General features: G+C 38.6%; 1 protein-coding gene across 3 annotated transcripts in view; it reads right to left on the bottom strand.

The window, feature by feature from the left end:
- Positions 1-16,254, bottom strand: part of luzp2 (leucine zipper protein 2) — a 152,228-nt gene extending 135,974 nt beyond the window's left edge. The window contains exon 1 of one of the 3 annotated variants that reach the window (XM_026161611.1): positions 15,980-16,254. In XM_026161611.1, coding sequence (XP_026017396.1) covers positions 15,980-16,041 — 62 coding nt within the window. In that variant the 5' untranslated portion in view covers positions 16,042-16,254. Of the gene's footprint in view, positions 1-15,508; positions 15,590-15,979 lie in introns of those variants that run through there. The other 2 variants (XM_026161602.1, XM_026161616.1) reach the window with 2 other exon arrangements.
- Positions 16,255-20,028: the final 3,774 nt, after the last annotated feature.

Raw genomic sequence — 20,028 nt, 5'->3', positions numbered from 1 at the left:
CCTCCACGGTCCCCCAACTCAATCTGTGTTTATATATTAAAGGGCTGCTGTGAAACTGTGCCCCTATTAGAGAGATTATAAGATTAGAGACACATTAGAATGCATCTCTAATCCCACCAGTCAAGTCAGGACAGTAAGCAATGCCAGGAAAAGCTCCGAGAAAGAGTAAGGACTGTGCGGCTGTATGTTGTTTATGCGTGTATGTGACCCTGTATGTTCTTATGTAAATAACCAATTCTCTGGAGCTTGCCTTTTTTATACTACAGTCATCTTCTTTTTTTTCCTTTTTTTGGTGTGTGGGAGCTTCAGTGCTCCTGGGGAAACGGTGCTTTAGAGCTAAATTGACATTCACTGGAGTGTGCCCCCCTCCTGTCATTTTGTCAACACCATCACCGTGTGGAGCTCAGCCAAGCAAGACATCTGACAGACAGGCAAATGGGAGTGGTGGACTTCAGCAACATAACACCCTCTCACTGCCCTCTCTGTGCCCGATGGTGAGGTTCAATGTGCATACATCCACACACAAAGGAAGAAAGGCCATATCCCATAACCTGGACTTCCTCTTTGCTCTTCGCTAGTTTGCCGTCCTGTTGGAGGAAAAATAAAGATAGCAAAAGAAGCAGACGGACTTATCAGAGAGATGAAATCAGAAAAAGAGTGAGCTGCATGACTGGGTTTCCATTTGTTGCCAAATAGTAAATCTGACACTAGAAATTGATTGGAAAGTGACAATGCCCTCTTAATACTGGAGGATCTATCCTATGACTTTTTCTGGATTAGAAATTATGGCTAGGTGTGCCGCTCGATGGTTACGACTTTAATTTTTGCAATGCCATGTTCGTAAAGGAGAGAAGTAACATGTTTGGAGAATCAACAATCTATCAAAAGCAGTGCATTTCTAATTTAATGATATAAATCCACAATAAAAAAGAAATTCCACGAGAAAATATAGACTTCATTAAAACTGGGCATTAGTTTCACAGTGGCCACAAATTCCTGTAAAACCGTAGATCCTTTTGACCCAAGCCTCTGGATTAATGACATCCCCGACACTTCACATTTCCTCAAGACACCATTTTTCTTTTGCTGTGAATAAACGCGAGTCTCCAAAGTGCCATCACGCGCTGAAGTCTGCGGGCATAAAATCCTCAATCAAAAAATAAAACAAAAACATTTATGAGATAAACTGCCACCGTGGGCACTACTGAACAGCTTCTGGGTGCTAAATGCTACGTGTCACTGCCGCAACCCACCCCTTCTACATACACACTGAACAACACACTTATCAGTCAGGTGTCATGGCAAAACACTGGAAAAACAGGGCGATAGGGGACACAAATGGAACCAGCACTTGTCAGCCAAGATGGATCCTGACACCAGAATATGCTCGGGAAATGATTAGATAAAAATAACAGAATCCGCCCCGGTGTCTTCAAGGAGGTGTGTTGGCGGCTGATAAAGGATTCAGATTTATGTAGCCTTCACCAAAAGAAGCAGATATTATGTTTCTTGAAAAATGGTACATGGGAGCTTGGCTGTGATGTACAGTATATCCGGCAGAGAGCACAGAACAAATACAGACGGGTTAATAAAAGACAGGAAATGAAAAACACAGGACTCGTTTGGCAGTTTTATGTGATATCTTTAAAAATTATTTTCAATTCTGAACAGGAGTTTGTGGTGTTTGTCCTTGAATGTAGACAGTACGTCTCTGTCAGAGATTGTTTTTCTTGATGTGCCTCACGCAAGCACATAGCACACAAAGAGTCCCTATGCCGATATTGTAGTTGCTTTGTATATTAGAGATAGTCCAATAATCAAGCGGGAAACTCTCACATCAGAGATGCTGTGTTGAATTACTGTACACCCGAGACCACTGACAGCTGTGGAGTGAATTCTGCCAGCTCAGACACTCATCCAATCCCTCCGTTCAATGCTGATCAGACTTCAATTACTCAACGGCATGATACCTACACAAAGGCTTACACTGACTTCCCTGTACTGCACCAAATTAAATTCACATTTGTTTGGGACAACGGTCCCGAAAGGGTGCGAAAGGGTCTGCAACACTTTAGAAACCAAACTGGATCCAGCAGAGACTAACCCAAGAGCTGACTCTGTGTTTGCGTGAAACAGCCTGCTCAGCAATAATTCCACAGTAGGGGGAAGGGACACGAATCCCCTCGAAGAAAGCAAATCTCTACCTTTGACACAATGTTGTGTTCACATTACACTGAGCACAACATTGTATGTGCCAGGTCTGGTTCATTCACTTGTTTGATGTACAGATATTTACAGCAGAATATAAGAATAAAGTTAACCAATAAAACGCTGTCATACTGTTAATACTGAGTCACAATTATCTATAACTTAAAAGTCTACAGTTTCATAGATTTACAGGTTGTTTGAATTACTGTCTTAAAATAGCTGGATTTAATTTAATTTATTCATTAAAATCCCTGCTTCAGAAGATGAAAGTTTATTAAATTTGGGAGAATGTACTGTTAATTGTTTTTTATATAAGAATATATAATTAACTACAACCTGAGGAAAAAAAATATTAGCCATTTGACACTGAACTAACCAATTCAATTCAGTTTTATTTGTACAGCGCCAAATCACAACAACAGTCGCCTCAAGGAGCTTTATATTGTAAGGTAGACCTTACAGTATGACATACAGAGAAAAACCCAACAATCATATGACCCCCTATGAGCAAGCACTTTCAGGATAGTGGGAAGGAAAAACTTCCTTTTAACAGGAAGAAACCCCCGGCAGAACCAGGCTCAGGGAGGGGCGGGGCCATCTGCCGCAACCAGGACCAAAAACCCAAGTAAAATACTGTAAATCTATGAAGACAGACATGAATGCTTGTCTATCGTGTCTCCTGTGGGTGGTAGATATCTCTCAACATCCTGTATGGTATGGCTTTGTTTGATGGATCAAAGTCATATCTGGATTTATAATGACATCAGTTTTGACAAGATGCTTAATAAAACTTGCTACAATGCTATGACAGAGCCTCAACCACGTTGTCTGCTTCTTCACGGCCACCCTTACATGGAGACCATTTCTGATGAAGCTTTGGTGAACAGTAGAATAATCAACTTACGTCAAGTGACTGGTCTTTTTTTCTGAAGAACATGACTTTTGGACGATGATAATTTGCTTTTGATGGTTCTTTTTAGGCCAGTGATGTATTCTTTTGACCTATAGTTCTCTAGGTTCCTCATGTTTCTCAACCTACAAAGTAACAAACTACAAACAAACTACAAGTCATACCAACATATGTCAGGTTTTTATGTATTAGCTGATTAAAATCACCTTGTTTACTATTTTGTGGCTATCAAACTTCCCTGTTATCTTTGGCATTTTTCAAAAATCCAACTAAGGAAACATGAACAAGCCATGTGCTGTTGGCAATAAAGTGCCTGAAAATATAAATTCATTCACTGCTAATTTGTTTGCTATGTGTAGACATAACAGTGGTTCATTCCTTGAATTAGGTACTTTTTTATGGTTGAGTGAGTCAGGTCAGTTAACTGGCTTAACAAAAAAGAAAACTTTCATCTGGAAATGGACAGGGAAACGAAGTGACAAAGCAAGAACACGTGAAAAAAAAGTACACTGTCACACATATGTACTGTCATTTACAAGGAAAAAATGCATTTTTTTTACACAGTATCTTTCTAAAGAGATAAAGAATACCACAAAAGCTTAACCTTTTAGTAACCTTTTTAGTAATTTCACAAGTCTTTGCTTAAAATGTATTTTTGTCTTTTTTCAAATGGTGTAACATGGCAGGTGTTGTTTCTCTTCTGTTCTTAAGAAAAAGAAAAAAAAGCAGTCTGGAGACTGCTGTGACCCTAGATTCACAGCACAGCTGTCTGACTGGGCTGCATTTTTTTGAACAGGTGTCCCTGTTATTGTGCCTAGAACTTCAGCTGGAATAGATTCCATCTCACGTCTCCATTTGTTTATTTACCGCTTATTATAATCAAGGCCTTTGTACATTTGCATGTATTCATAAGGCTTCAAGTCTCCAGGCAAGTTTTGTTGTTAGCATCAAGTAACTCTACTTTAAACTTGCCAACAGACTAATTCTAATTTGGAGGCCGCGGTTATGCACCAACATTACCCTTTACTTCACTGCCTTAGGTGGTTATTGCTCAGATAAATAAATAAATAATAAGCATATTTTAAGGCACCACTTGCTAAACAAGGGTGAAAAATATAAAACACAAGGCTTGAATGACAGATACTTCAAATACCATGTCTTAGATAAATCAGAACAAGTTTTAATAACGAATGAAAGAAGAGAAAAACAGAGATTAATGACAGCTTTGACAAAATAGAGCCGTCTCAATAGGCAGCCGCACAACTAGAGTGCAGACAAATGATATAACACAATAAATATATTGATAAAAAGGCCAAACCACTGAACTCTCTGTGTGTATCTTTTACATGATCTAAGCACTTTGTGTCAACCTGTATTATTTATGATCTGTGCCTTTTGTTCACGCCAAAACCAATACCTCCATCCTCCGGTCTCTCTAATATTCTGTGAATAATGCCTCTGAGCACATTTCTTAGTGAACCAATTATGGCCCATTTAACGGTGGAAAAGAATGAAACAAGGGAAACGTTATTATGGTAGATTACTGGTGGCAGCTTAATGATTAGACAAGTACTCTGTGACTAAGAGCTGAATCCCAAGAAAGGCTGAGAAATCAGAGTGGGCAAGATGAACGCGAAACCCCCGATCCCCTGAAAACTACCGCAGCGGTAGTCCAGATCAAGCACTAAACCGCTTCAGTGGAAGAACATGTGATCTGTGAGGGGCAGCACCCTGGTGTAAAAGAGTATCGCCATATGAATGTGAAACATGGTGTTACTGAAAAGACCCGATCTGCTTAGTAACTCCTCTCCAGGAATAAATAAAAGCATAACCTTAGGAGAGATGGAAACCAAAACAGAATTCATATAGCTGGTTGGATTTTCATCTCTCTCGGTTCGAATGGCATTTCTGTTTTATGTTTGAAGAGGTGCTATTATGTTCCTTTTCACCTCACATTTGTACCTTTTTACTCTACTACAGTAGCTCTGCATGATTTATGATTCAAAGTTATTTTTATTTATCCTCCTCAGCTCCTCTCCCTTTAAGCCAACTGCCCCTCGCAGAGAGAAGAGTTGGACAGAAGGTGGGTGTGGCTTCTGAGATGGCTGTATTAAGTAAGGTTGTCCACTCTTTCTGATGTCATGCAGAGCCAAGCCTAGAAAAATCTGTTTAAAACAGTGTGTACAGCAGCTGTGCTAAGCATTACTTTTGTAAGTAATGCTTTTGCTAATGGGGTCTTACAACCAGAAATACGTGTGGAAAATGAAAAATGAGACACAGAAAAAATAAGAATAACAATTTAACACTTGGGCCATAGAATCGGGATTTAATCCAGTCATTACCTAGACGTTCCGGACTTTAGATTTTCAGTTAATAACACTTATCGAGCCAAGCGTTATAGCAATCAAATTTGTTTTCAAAAGCTAATTAAAATAACATTGCCATTCATGCTCTGGTTCCAGTAATTCCAATACAAAAAAGTTGTGCGATTCTCAGCTCAACTCTGGATTTTGGACCACTGGTCAGACAAAACGAGATATTTTGATATCAAACATCAATCCACTGGGAAAATGTAAAAGGGCTGCACCGAATCCTTTAAAAAAAAATTCAATGAATAAGTAAATAATTGTAATGGATTAACACATTATTAAATACATTAATCACTACAAAATATTATCTAAAAAATTACAAATGTTACTAGTTGCAGCCCAACCTGGTATAAATAAATGCAGACTCGAGTGGCACAGATGTCAAACAGCTCAAAATCACATATAGCAAGGGAAATATATACACTATGTTTAATGTTGTGACTGACAGCTAATACATGAAAGTCCCTGAATCTCAGTTCACATACGTGAGCAAATAACTATATGCATGCATTCTTCCTTAGCTGAAGAGAGAATTGACTCCTGGCTGCCCGGCAACAACCAGCTGAAACAACACGGGTGTTTTATATGCAGCTTTTGTTTATTATGGCTATACATCTTGCACCTCACTGTAAAAAAAAAAAAAAAGCAGGCTGCCCACTAATGACTCGTCACTGAGAGAACAGCCATCATGTTTACAGGGAGTGTGCAATTAAATGCCTGTCAATTACAAGAGTGACTAATATCTGTGCTGACACAACGATGAAGATTCACATCAAAGGTATGGCTCCCAGCAGCTATAATGCAAACCTGCAATAAGATTATTTCAAATTACACCATGAATGCAAGAAGACAGTGAGAGGGTGCACTTACAGTCAGCTCTCCTCGGCTTTGCAGAGTTTCACTGCAGTTAGCATCCAGTGTACACTACTGTATGTTTCCAGTACTCAATGGCAGATACAGAAAGAACAAAATGATGTTGAATTCAGTTCCTAAGAAGCAGGGAACTACATAATAGCTAAAAACAATTCACACAGTAATAATGAACTTATTTGCAATACTCCTCAATTAAATAAATTGTGAAAATAGCCTATTGTGTAATAGCGGATTTTCCAGTATCCTTGTAGTTCATCTGTAGTTCAAGAGAATTCATCATACCCCATCAAATACACAACAGCATCACACTTTCCAGCTCTGACAAATATTGGGCAGAGCAGTACTTTATAAAACTTCAACCAGCTCTGGTGGTGGAAAAGCATAAGTGAAATGTTCTGCTCCATTTTATCCGGTCGTTAAGTGATGACGTGACGAATCCTATTTCCGGGCCTAAAGTAGCCTGCGTTTAATATGGCTTTTGTGTTGTTAACATGTTTAATGTTATGTATTTTCTTCTATTTGATCTCAAAAAGCTCCTAAAACAGTCAGTGATCACTGTTGACCTCCCTCGGCTTTTATTACCGCTAATCATTTATTTAAGCTCAGTTTTTAAAATCATAGGATGTAACTACAGCCCAGCCCATGCAGCAGTATATGAATGACTAACCTCGTATTGTGGATGGATTATCTCAGTTGTTCTCCTGGCTGAAGTTTGGTCCTTTTGCAGCATCCTGCCATGCGATTACATTTGTTCCTGACCACCGAGAACACTCACGCTAACTTTTATCGAGTGGAAAAAAAGTTAGCTTGTTTATATTATGCTATAGCTGTGTCGCTAGCGGTCACGTAGCACATCATTAGCTACAGCTAGCCAAACTTCAGTAACCCTACAAACATCACTGCTGTTTAGTTTTCTGTCTTCATTTATGTTGGAAGTGATAACAGAGCTGTACATTGTAATTTGTTTCCAAAACCCCACAGTCAGGATATGCTATATTGTATTTAGATGGAAGCTAGCGAGCTAACTTCCTGCTAACTTCTAACTCCGTTAAATGTCATAAATTCCGTTTTCATGGATGCCTGGATGTTAAACTCAATTGTTACACCTGGTACAGCAGAACGCTGTTCATTTTATTAAAGATGAAAGACTTTAGACAGTTTTTCAACTCTTAGTAATGCCATAGTGATCGTTTGATATATTAGATTAGATTAGATTAGATTAGATAGAACTTTATTAATCCCTCGGGTGGGTTCCTCTGGGAAATTCGATTTCCAAAAAGCACAGCACCGACAGAAGTTACAGAGTTACAGAATATTATATATATATATATATATATATATATATATATATATATATATATATATATATATACACACACACACACACACACACACATATAAATACAGAGACAATATAAATAAAATATACGAAGGGGATAAATAGAATAAATAGGAATAAAAAATAAAAATACAAGTGAATTGCACATTTCAAGTATTGAGGTCAATTGCACTGTTGACTATTTACAAAAGTATTGCACAAAAGGTATTGCACAGTGAGGTGAAGAGGCACTACAGCTTAGTTGTTCCCCCCTCCTTTGTCCTCCTGTTTCCCCTCCCTCTCCCCTCCAGAGAGGAGTTAAACAGTCTGATGGCGTGTGGGACAAAGGAGTTTTTAAGTCTGTTAGTTCTTGTCTTTGGGAGAAGCAACCTGTCACTGAACAGACTCTTCTGGTTGTTAATGGCCGTGTGCAGAGGATGCCCAGCATTGTCCATAATGTCCATCAGTTTCTTTAATGTCCTTTTCTCTGCCACTGTCACCAGAGTGTCCAGCTTCATGCCGACCACAGAGCTAGCCCTCCTGATCAGTTTCTCCAGCCTGGATGAGTCCTTCTTTGCTGTGCTGCTCCCCCAGCACACCACAGCATAGAAAAGTACTCCAGCAACCACTGACTGGTAAAACATCCTCTGGAGCTTCCTGCAGATGTTAAAAGACCTCAGCCTCCTGAGGAAGTACAGTCGGCTTTGGGCTTTTTTATACAGGTGCTATATGGACCTGCAGCGGAGTTTAGGCCCAGACACGGCTAGTGACGTCAGACTTAATGACCGGATGGGACCTGTGCCCATACCATGTTATGGATAATAATGACTTTCCCTAACATTACAGCAGAGAGGGTGTTCACCACAGTTCAAGACATAGCATTAACAACAACACAGGAAAGCACAGCTTTTTATCTGAAAGATGTTGCACATGGCGGTGGAGTCACAGAAAATTATCACTTGACTCTTAGTTCCACAGAACATTTTAGCATCTTTTTTTTGGTTTTCTGTCTCTGCTCTCTGTTGCAGTTGCTTGTTTCCAGTCACAGTAGGAAGCTGTTTTTATTTCTACTTTCAAGATACTTTCTAACTGTAGTACATAGTTACTTGATGTGTATTTTGCTTATGGTTTTGCATAACCATGCTTATAGCTTTCAGGGTTAAGACAAACGGTACTTTCATTAGTGTTAATTTTAGTGTCAATTCAGCAGTACTACGATTCCAAAGCTTTAGGATTTTCCTACTTATATTCCTAATTCTATTTCTGATATCCTGTAAAAAAAATTATTCATTTCAGATCCTTGAGAAAAGTGGAAATGCTTTACTGTTTGCCAGTTAACGACACAGCCTTAAACTCTATGCATTCCACATATCAGACAAAATTCCTGTCCTAATAGGAGAAACACGAACATCTTTACACTTTACAGTCACATTCATCTCCTTTCATGCAACAAACTGAAAGAAATGTGCATGTCTGCACTGCTTCAAACTTGTAGACTACTCTGTGCCATTGTTGTCTTTTCCCCCAAACAAATGGAGATCAGTTGACAGTTATCCAAGCACAAATAAAAGGGCTTGTTTGTTGATTTCTTTTGTGTTCTGCCCTTTTACAGATAAATTAGGAACTTGACGAACTCAAGTGGCATAATTGCTAATTAGCAACCATAATTGTGATCATTGAATTCAGGAACAATAATATCCCCCAACACTGAATCCAACACTGCAAAGGCAGAACACTAACGCCACACTGAAAACACTGAAGAAATGGTATTAAGTCTATTTTCGTTTACTGGGCAATTTTAGATAATTAGCATTTGCAATTCATTTGAAGTGCAGTCATCCGTCAGTGCTAAATGCAGTCATGCAACAAGCATTTTACCTGATAATGCCAGGCCACATTTGTTATTTAAGGAGAATGATAATTGTGGTAAAGCTTTTAAGATCGAGATAACAGAAGGTCGGGCACCGCTGCACCAGTCAAGCTCACATTTTTCTCAATATTTATTTGATCCCAAAGTTCTTTTAAAATTTCAGCAGTGTTTTTGTTGAAAAAGAATGACACTATCTTGGTAGAATTTTTAATCTTTTCGTCCACCATATTTCCAAAATCTTTGTTTTGTTACATCAAGCAAATATCCAGGTTGTCATATGGCACATGGGATAATGTGCCGTTACATGACAAATCTTTTGAAGTGTTTGAAGAATAAACACTGCTGTCATTGCAGATATCTTTTAGAGAACATAGTACCTGAAATGTGGCCTTGAATATAGAATGCCTGTCTACTCTTCACCCAGCACCAATCGTGGTCCTTTTAATTACTTTCTCATTTGTAGGAGCCACCCAAGGTTCTGTTTATTGTAGCCCACTTCATTACTGTCATGTGGCCAGTGTGGTTGCCATGGTGTGACCATTACGCCATGTCCTTTGAATTTCAATTATCATTCACAGTCTGATTTGTGGAGGACATTACTGAGCTGCACAAATATCATTTTGTCTCATCTTGAGGAGTCCCTGAAAGTCATATCTATAATCATGCCTCTGCTATAGATGCTGTTTGATGCTATGGCAAAATGTGAAAATAGGAAATCATGCTTATTTTTTCTCCAAGTAATTTTCATCTATGCAAATGTGTCATGCTGCCTTGGCCGAATCATGATACAGCTGTGTACTGCTGTACATTGAAAAGTCACTCAGACGTTGCTACGTTATTGTAATTACACAGATCAGAGTTGGTGTGCTTTCGGTCTCTTTCCTACACATTTTGCCACATTACAAAATTCCTAAATGTTTGCAAAAAGCATGTCAGTCCAAACACGCCAGCATACCCAAATGTCTTTCAGTACAAACAAAAGGACCAGTTCATTTAGCTAACGATCTCGCTCTTAATACCAATTGAGAAAAATGGCCACACAGCTAAGCCTTTAAGAACGAACATAGGTAAGCTCTGCGTCACACACTTAATTAACAGAACCTTATTTTTAAAAACAGCTGCCCTTTTATCACTCAAATGGTAAACGATGTTCAGGGTGAATTGTTTCCATTTTGTCATTATCCCCGCCAACCAACTGAAGTCCCATCAATGTATAGCTTTATATTACCATCGTATCCTCCTCAACAGTTAGATCTAATTCCACATCAGCTCCATGCTTGACTAGTTAATTCTCACTCTCCCCATGTGCCAGACGATGTTTATGAGCAGCTTCACTCTGTATGCGGCTTGTTTTATCCATAAAATTTAGAAATGCAAAGCTGAAAATAAATCAAACTGTGAGCACTTGCACAATGAAATGTCATGTGGAGTTTCTCTCCACTGCTGTACATCTTGTTTGAATATGTTTATCATTTGTAACAAAATATTGATTTGATGGAAATAAAGGTTTGCTGCAATTTTTCAGCTCCGCACACGTGAGGCGAAGGCAGCATCTGCGAGCACATTTCTGCACTCTTTCTACTCAACTGGATGAGAAAACAGTTGCACGTTGAGATGTTGCTTTATAAGAGAAAACGCTCTCTGTGATGTGAAAATGCAGATGTACTGAACCATTTCCACAAGGACCTACGTAAATTAAGACAGAGCACAAAGTTTTGATGCTTGAGGCAAGACATATTTTTAATTAACCTAACAGATGTCTCAATGAAGTTCCCCAATTGATTACTTCCATATTTAAACATGAATAAAATGTCATGTTTAAATATGGAACATAAGCTAAGTGAACAGGAAATGAGAGACATTAAATTCCAAAAGAAATGCTGTAAAATAAGCACATTAATTTGTATTTTGTGATATTTATTTCCATTTCCCTGAAAGAAGATTGATTCTCAAAACTAAATATGGAAGAGCGTGGAGAAGAGAAAAGAGAAAAAAAAACAAAAAAGTTCCTACCTGCCATTTCCTGCCTTCAAATTGACCTATTAATGCTCATTTTCTGCTCTATATTTTTGTTCTTGGACTCGACTAAAGCACATTTGTGTGGGTCAAAGTTCAAACTAATCCTGGGTTATCTCATACTGTGCTATAGCTACCCTTCACAAACAGAAGGATTTAACAGCAGATGGATGGGGCCGCTATGCTCAAAGCTTAAACTGTGTGCCTGAGATGACAATATTAATAATATCCGCACTCTCTGACACCACAAAGATCTAAATCTTTTGATTTGTCAGCCTTTTTTGTATAAATGCCTACCCTGATTTGAAACTACGGCCATTGTAGCAGCAGGAAATACCGAAAAACAAAAGAGGTCCACTTTAAAATGTCACTAATGGACATGAACACAGTTTCAAAAAGAAAAAAAAAGCTTATTATTAAAGGCAAAATCACCAAAAACAGCAATCTGATGATTTTCCTTTGTTTTTTGGTTTGTTTGTATTTTTATCAGATGTAGGAATGACCCTCCTTTTCATGTCTGACCTTATATAACGTTAAGGGCAGTCTCAATTTAAAATAATAATTTGCAATGTGACCGGTAACATCTCTATTACTAGCTATTAATATATAAAGCAACACTGTTGTACTCAATTGCTGTCCAAAATACTCATAAATATTTGATATTGTGGAGATCCCACCAGATATCCCTGTTTCCAAGAGGAGTCTGCTAAGGTAAGAGACATCAAAGACAGTGTCAAAGAAATGAGTCAAATATGTTTCAAGAAATGCTCTGAAAGGGAATATGTGAAAGTTTAAAAAGGTGGAGCTGTTTGATCTGTATAGAGCAAAAAAAAAAAAAGCCAAATGCAGAGGAGACAAGCTTACTGTAGTAGCCCCCAGTGCTGACCCAGAAGTGGAAAGTCATATCTCATGGGACTGATGTCAATGCAACCTTGTGTTGTGCCTAAGTACCAATTGATTTTTGCAATGACACATGGCCCTGCACCACTATTATGTGGCCCGAGTAACCCGCTCAATTCATTAAAACACCATAATTCTTTATAAAGGACTTAAATAACCGAGAACTGGAAACAGCATTTTGAGTTTTACAGTTTTTACAGAGATGACATTAAAATGTTAACAGAATTCTTATACGTACTTTTAGTTAGTAAGCCTATTAAAAGTCTTAGATTTTAAGACAGTAAAACAGAAATAAACATGGTTGTAGTGGTATCTGGTGGCAAAGCTTACTCCATAGTTCCCTTGTGGCTTTAATGACTTTCAGTTAGAGTTTTCTTTGGTTTAGCCAACAAAACTATTTGATTAGGTTAAAAAGAACCATTACCCACATATTATAAAGTCTGTCTGACAGAAAGTTATGAAGGCTTGTGCCATATTCCTCTATGCTCATCTGGAAGAAGGGTCTTTATAACAGCCTTGAAGTTTCAAAGTTTTCTTCTTTATTTATTCAATTATTTATTTTTTGCCATTGTTTGTTAAGGATGTTTTGTCTTTTAAAACCTCCCCGCAGCACCTTTAAGCAGACCAAAGGCACATCGAAATGCAGCCATCACGCATGAAAACTTGACACAGTTCCTATTTTATTAATTCTCACTTCTTTAGGTGACTCTATCAGGTCGCAGGATAGAGGCTGCAGTTAACATATGAAATGGATTCTCTTACGCACCACTGATGAAATGAATCAAGCAAAGCCAGCCAGAGCAATACACAGACTAGACAGTCACAGTCACAATTCATTTTACTGGTGCAGATACACCTCGCAGTCAGTCTCTTCAGTGCCACACTATTATAAGAAAAAATGAGGATGTCACAAATGATAAGCAATGTTTGGACCCATGACCTCCAGGATAACAGCAAAAATGTGACAGCTGCTTGAAGAAGCAATCAGCTATTGTTTGGAGTACCAGCTGGATCAAACAACAAAAAGCCACCCGCGGCACCAACGTCATTCCCAGGTTTGGCATGTGGCATGTGGCTTTATTAAAACAATAAGAAAGGAGCAAAAGGAAATTTTAAGAATTTGAATGAAAACAGAAACACAACAGGCACAGAAGAGGTTCAAAAAATCTAAACGTCTGTACCACTTCAAACAAGTTCGGAAAACAAATAAATATGACAACAACAATAAAAAAAATGTAACAGTCATTACCACAGCAGGATCACTGTAGAGGGACGCTAGATTAATACACAGTTTAGTAGAACAATACACAGCTGGCTATTGAAATGCATAGCCGTATATCTGACATGTCTACCTTTAAGCATATCAACCACAGCAGGAGAACTAAACCTGCTCAGTGGAGACCTTTAATTGAATCCATCCAGGGATCCCTGTAGAGGTGCCTTTATGCTGTCCTTTTCATTAACATTTAAAACCATGGCCATCTGTAGACTCACAGTCCTGAGCAAAAGTGTCACCACGTTATTGTTAGACAAAATAATAGAAGCATCTTTCACTACGAGCCAAAAAGTTCATTGGCGATCATGGAAATCTGAGCCTGAAAAAAACAAGCATGCAGTTTTTTTTACTGAATCTGAATAATTACCACAGAGAATAAAAAGATCAATTTAAAGAAAACTGGGGCTCCAGAAAAAGAAAAATAATGTAGGAGTTTATTATTTGAATTCGCCGAAATGATTGTTTTGGGGTTGTTGTTTTTTTTCAATTCCGGCATTATAAGATTAGCTAGTCAGATATGTTGCTTCCTGAAGGCAAAGCAGGCAGACGTGGCTTTGCAAATCTATTCAGGTGTGAACATTTTTTCTCCCTTTTTTTTTAACATGACCTGAAGTTCAGAAGGTCACAATTGACCTTATTTCTCGACCAGCCCTCCGCTCTTAACCAAGCGCAGCCTTCCAATCCCATTACTTTTTTTTTTTAATGCTAAGTCTGGAAACAAACCGTCTTATAAAACACTGATTACATCTGTGTGTTCTGGTAATTACTTTTCATGACTTTCCCCCTCAAGACGTAGCATACAATCTGTGCTGACCTGCCAAATTACCACTGTAATGCCCTGCTCTCCAATTAGTGTTCAAAGATTACCTCTAAGACTAATAATGGTATACACGGTTTAAAAATAAATCTTGGGAGACAGCGTATATTTTAATTAATCAAAGTCAAACAAAAGCACTATTAGTTTCAGAGCTTAGAAAATGGCTAAATGAGTCTGCGAACTCAAAAAACCCTTAAAAAAAACTGATAAATGATTAAAAAGTTGTTACCAGAAGATTACTTGTATATATGACTTAAAGGAAACATCTAATTGTAGGTGTGCTAAACGAACATAAATAATTAAATAAAAAATGCGTGAGTACTTGGATTGCTGACTGCTAAATGCTAGAGGTTAATACATCAATATAGCCCCTAGTTATATGACTCATACATCATCAGTGCTACCTCTCTGCTATTGACAAATATGTTGGATGTGTGCAGTAACCTTGACTTTCTCTACAAATTCTCCTCTGTTGTAACCCTTGAGGCAAAATAAATAATTGCTAGCCCTGACGGTGTTTAGCATGTCACTAACAAATGCACAGACATGTGTCCATTTGGTTCAAATCAACAGCAAAAAACACTGAGTTCAAAGACATCATTCTCCCCGTGGATGTTTTCCCCAGAAACTGCATTCCACTCACTCACCACTAAAAGATGGGATGGAGAAAAGAAAAGGCGGAAAAGGCAAGTTTTATAATGCATGCCTTCCTGCGTGTGATGTCTCTATGGTAAAGTCAAAGCCCTGAATTTCCCCTCTCACGGCTCTCATTAAGGCAGTGGTGTCAGGCAGTGGCAGAGAAGAAGGATGATTTTATCAATGATTTAATTAATCATCAAAACTCTCCTTCTCTACACATCGCTCTCTTCATTTGTCCATCCTTCTTGTCTATCACTGTTCCTTGAGCTTTTTTTAAATATTGCAGATAAGCGAAAGGAAACGCGCACACACCTGCTCTTTCTAAGGCACTGCAACACAAGTCGCCTTGTCCTTTCTCCCAGTTCCCCTGACTTCAACTTGCTCCCTCCCAGACCAGGCAGCAAAAGTCCTCAAAAAAAAAAAAAAAAAAAAAAGCAATGTCGCCACTATTCAGGGGAAAGCGGAGGAGGCAAATCCAGTGAATTACCTCCACAAAAGGACAACTGTGTCTCAGCCTGCTTCAGAACTAAAAAAGATAATAGCCCAGTTCAACAGCTAAGCTCTTCCTTCCTCCTTTAAGTCTCTCAGTTTCTAACATTCTTAGCACACACAGAGCCACTGCCGGGACGAATTAACGCTTCAGTATTTGGCAGGACTGAGCAGACCTCCAGAATACCATGCTTTGAACCAAGACACCCCTTTTGTTTCAGAGTCTCCGGCAGGATGAAACTGACAGGAGAAAAAAGAAAAAAGAAAAGAAATGTTTTCTTGTTTATCTCTTACCTGGTATTGAGGCTCAGAGCTGGACAGAGAAGCAGTAAGCAAATAGCTTGGATGAATTTCATAGCTGTCTCACACTCCCGTTCCTTCTCCCTTCTTGGATGATTTTTGCCTTTCCCCCGTGCCTCTCTCCCTCGCTCTCTAGCTCTCCCACTGGCTGCCTGGGTTTTTTAGCGCACTCTCATCCACACACGCACCCAGACACACAAGCGGCGAGGCAGACAGATGCAACACAGTGGCTCGGAGAGAGGGAGGATCTCTGGCTTTAAATAACACGGGGACACGGACCGACTTGGTAATGGAAAGGAGCGGGTGGGGCTGAAATCAAGAGAGGGAGATGTGGGAGTGATATGATGTCAGCGCCAGTGCAGCTATAGCTATTGGCGAAAGGCTTTCTTTTTTCTTTTTTTCGCATTGTTTGGTGTTGGTTGTTCCTGCAACAGTACAGCTCTCCATTCACTGCGTTCTCTTTACTTCCTTGCATTGTGATAGATAGGTGGAGGTACGAGCCAAAACATTTAGTGGAAACATTTAGCAATGCCAGGTCGTGGCTGCAAGTAACAGCAAAGTCACAGTTTAGTGAAGGCATGAACAGATTTATAGTGCAATTATTACTGAAGCTCTGCAGAAATCAAGGTCTGGTACCAAATTTTAGTGAGCAAAAACGGAAAATGAAGACCTGAATAAACTGAAATAATAAACTCTGACGAAAAGATACCAGGTCTTTTTTTTTTTGCTTTATTATAGTATGTGTAATTTCAATGAAATGTTGATAGAAAACAAACTTTATAGAAAAGAATGTAAAACCTATGTAGAGATAAAATACAAATCTTGGAAATGCCAGGGGGGGGGGGGGGGGGGGGGGGGTCTGAGTAACTTTAATAGTTCAGAAACAGTTCATTGCAGTAAAGGAGAAATTATGTTAAAACCCAACACACACACACACACACACACACACACCTCATTTATTTATCCCACTTTTCACAGTAACTCTATTTCAGTCATAACCACTATAATCAGAAGAAGAATGTGATTTCAGTATGCAGTAATTTGTACTGGGCCTCATAGCTCTGCAGTGGGACCTCCCATATTTCTCTGGTCACTAGGACATTGCTACACTCGCCTGACGTTTGCATGGAAGATGCTAGCTTGTCTGCAAACACTGGCTAACTATTAGCAAAGTAATAGTAAAAAGTGAAAACAGGAAATATTTCCTGCTTTTACATTTTATGCTTTCAAAGTAAAAGTTGCCCCTTACGACTCCACCCAACAGAGTTTAAAAGGTGCATTGTTTACTTTGAAAGAGAATGTTCTTGGGTTCTGGTTTGTGTTCTCCTTTTCACAGTTTTGGACATGAGTCATAGTTTTAGAGTGTTTGCAGACAAGTAGTAATATGTATGTCTTACATTTGTTTTGCCAGTTGATTCCGTAGCCATCAACTGATCTGGGCTTTTGTCAGCTGGTATGGTACGATTGCAGGCTCAGTATCTAACGTAGCAAAGTTATCGCAATCCTCTGTGTTGTACATAATTTTATAACAACTTTTAAAATAACCAAATAAAAAAACAACAAAACTTTGTTAGCAGAAGAAGCTGAAATAGAAATAAAGTTTATTCACTGTTGGAATACAAGATAATGTAGACCTTACAATATAATAGTTCAAAGTTAAAGCAGATGTTGTCCAGTATGGCATGTAGGCTTGATTATTTAAATTAACCACACCTGAGCCCTAGGTCAGACCTGCACTAGGATAGGAAAAGATAGAAATGTGCTGTAATTAAATCATCTTCCCACCCCAGTCTCACTTGCCTTGCAGATCACTTTGATGCTTCAAGTTAACCTTGTGAAAGTTAGAGCAGCTCAAGAACAAAATGTTGAGCACTGAGAGGATGTTCAAAGTCAGATTCCGAGCCATGTAATACAGGTAGAATATTAAGCAGTCCATACAAAAGGTGGGGGTCACACACCATAGGCATGATAAATGATTTCCATTACAGGTTTAATAGAGTTTGAAGTCTATTGTGCCCTAGTACTAGCTCATTTTCCATACTGAAAGATTTCCAGCCATTTATTTGGCGTAATTATAAGTTCATGCATGGAAACCCATAGTGACCAGTTGTAATGAGTCTGCTAGACCGCAGCTTGCCATGGTTACTGTGGAGAGCATCTCGTTGGACCTCCATAATCTGTCTCAATCATGTGTCACATCAGCCTGAAACTTGCAGTCCCGCTGCTCTGAGCCAACCTGTTGAGCATCTTATCATAATGAAGAATAATTACCATAAAATGAGCATGAATTGTTGATATTATGCAAGATTACGTTTAGATAATTCCCATAGCTAAGCCTGAATGTCACATCAATTGATTTGTGTATTTTGTTTCCAAATGCTTCATTTGAATTTTGAATTTAGCCTAAATAGGATGCTTTGATTCAGTTGGAGCCAAGAACTGTTTAGTGTTTTTGTTTGTTTTTGTAGGAATTCTGCTTGGATGAAAATACATTTTTGAAAACCGATAGATTGTTTATATAACACCTAAACAGCCATGATGACATCAGAAAATGCAGTTTGTTGTTATGTTGTTAGTCCTAAAAGCAATTTGTACGGTACAAAAAAAGTCTTTTTATGTTGCCACAATGATTTCTTTATATTTGCAAAACACAAAATCACTCCTGACGCCAACCAATTTCGAGTGTTTTTCCTACAACCTGTGCTGCTTGGAATCCCGGGGATTCCAGCTGACTATGTTGCCTGAACTAAATAATTAAAAAGGTTACTGTGGAGCTCTGTAAGCCATGCAATATATTATTATAAGTGTATATTTTTCATCTTGCACTTTCTCCAATCTTGTAATATTGCCTACGTGCAAAATTCCAGTCATAAACACTCAGAGAGCAATATTGCAACACAAATCTTACACAAGCAAATTTAAAAATTCTGGCTACAAAGTAAAAGTAAATGTTAATATACCTCCGCCTCTTAATCCCACTGAGGTCACTGTTGAAATAATGATGAAAACTGGAATCTTTGAACCACTAATTGCTCAAAAATCAATGTGTGCTTTAGGTTTGTGTATCACTCTGTGAAACTTTTTAGACCTTCCTAGACGAAAGAATGAATGCTCAAACGTTTTCTGTGATTTGGCTAAAAGTTAAAGGAGTTATAGTTGGAAATAGAGTAAGACTATACTTAGGAGAAAATTCAGCCACAAATGCAAAGTGTTCTAGGTTTTGTTTTGTCTTTTTAAAATAAAAGCACTTTGAGCGGCAGACATGTGTGTGAGTTTAGATCTTCAAATTAAACATAAAGTACAGGAAGACCTTATCTACCCACACCACTGAGCCTTGGGACTACATCCTATTTAGCTGAATTCTGAGCAAATTGTTGAAAAATGCAACAGATTCTGTTAGACTAACCAGCTGAATGGGCAAATGGGTTAAGCTCCTTGCTAAAGAGCATTTAATGTTAATATTGGTTCTTCAGGGATTGCACATTATAATAGCTTTTTTAGGGGTCCACATTTCCCCCATCCAGAAACCCCATCCTTTTGCCTTCTGGTCACAAGCCTTATTCTTTACCTTCAGGCTACAGCAGTCCCAGCAGGCAGCATTTCCACTTGTCTTGCTATAACATATCCAAGGGCGGCGATATTGACTGACAGTTGCTTCAGTAAATCAAGATATCCCTCTTCTAAACTGGCTAAAATAATGGTCTGTCAGCAGTGCTGTTGCTTTTACTGAAGACTGTTTACTTTCTGAAGGAGTGCCTCGTTGCTCTTCTTCTCTCCCCACACATGAATATTAACCTCAAAAATACAAGTTAGCAAGTACTGCAATCTCCATAGTCCATTATGTATGTTTACAGAGAGTTTGCAACGAGGAGAGAGCAAAAAAATCAGCATTCCCTTGCATAAATTTCCATCCTCAACATCTACAGTGCCATTCAACATTTTGTGTGGAAAAGGAAAGAGAAAACAAAAAGAGAGAGAGGAGTCTGGCAGCAAAGCTGAAGCTTAAGGCAGTTCCCTGTCAGTTGGTTCTCTCTCTCAGTGCA

Source organism: Astatotilapia calliptera, chromosome 1 (genome assembly GCF_900246225.1).
Source record: "Astatotilapia calliptera chromosome 1, fAstCal1.2, whole genome shotgun sequence".
NCBI classification, from domain to species: domain Eukaryota; kingdom Metazoa; phylum Chordata; class Actinopteri; order Cichliformes; family Cichlidae; genus Astatotilapia; species Astatotilapia calliptera.
The sequence above is the reverse complement of the archived record's forward strand: the minus strand, read 5'-3'. Positions and strand labels throughout refer to the sequence as shown.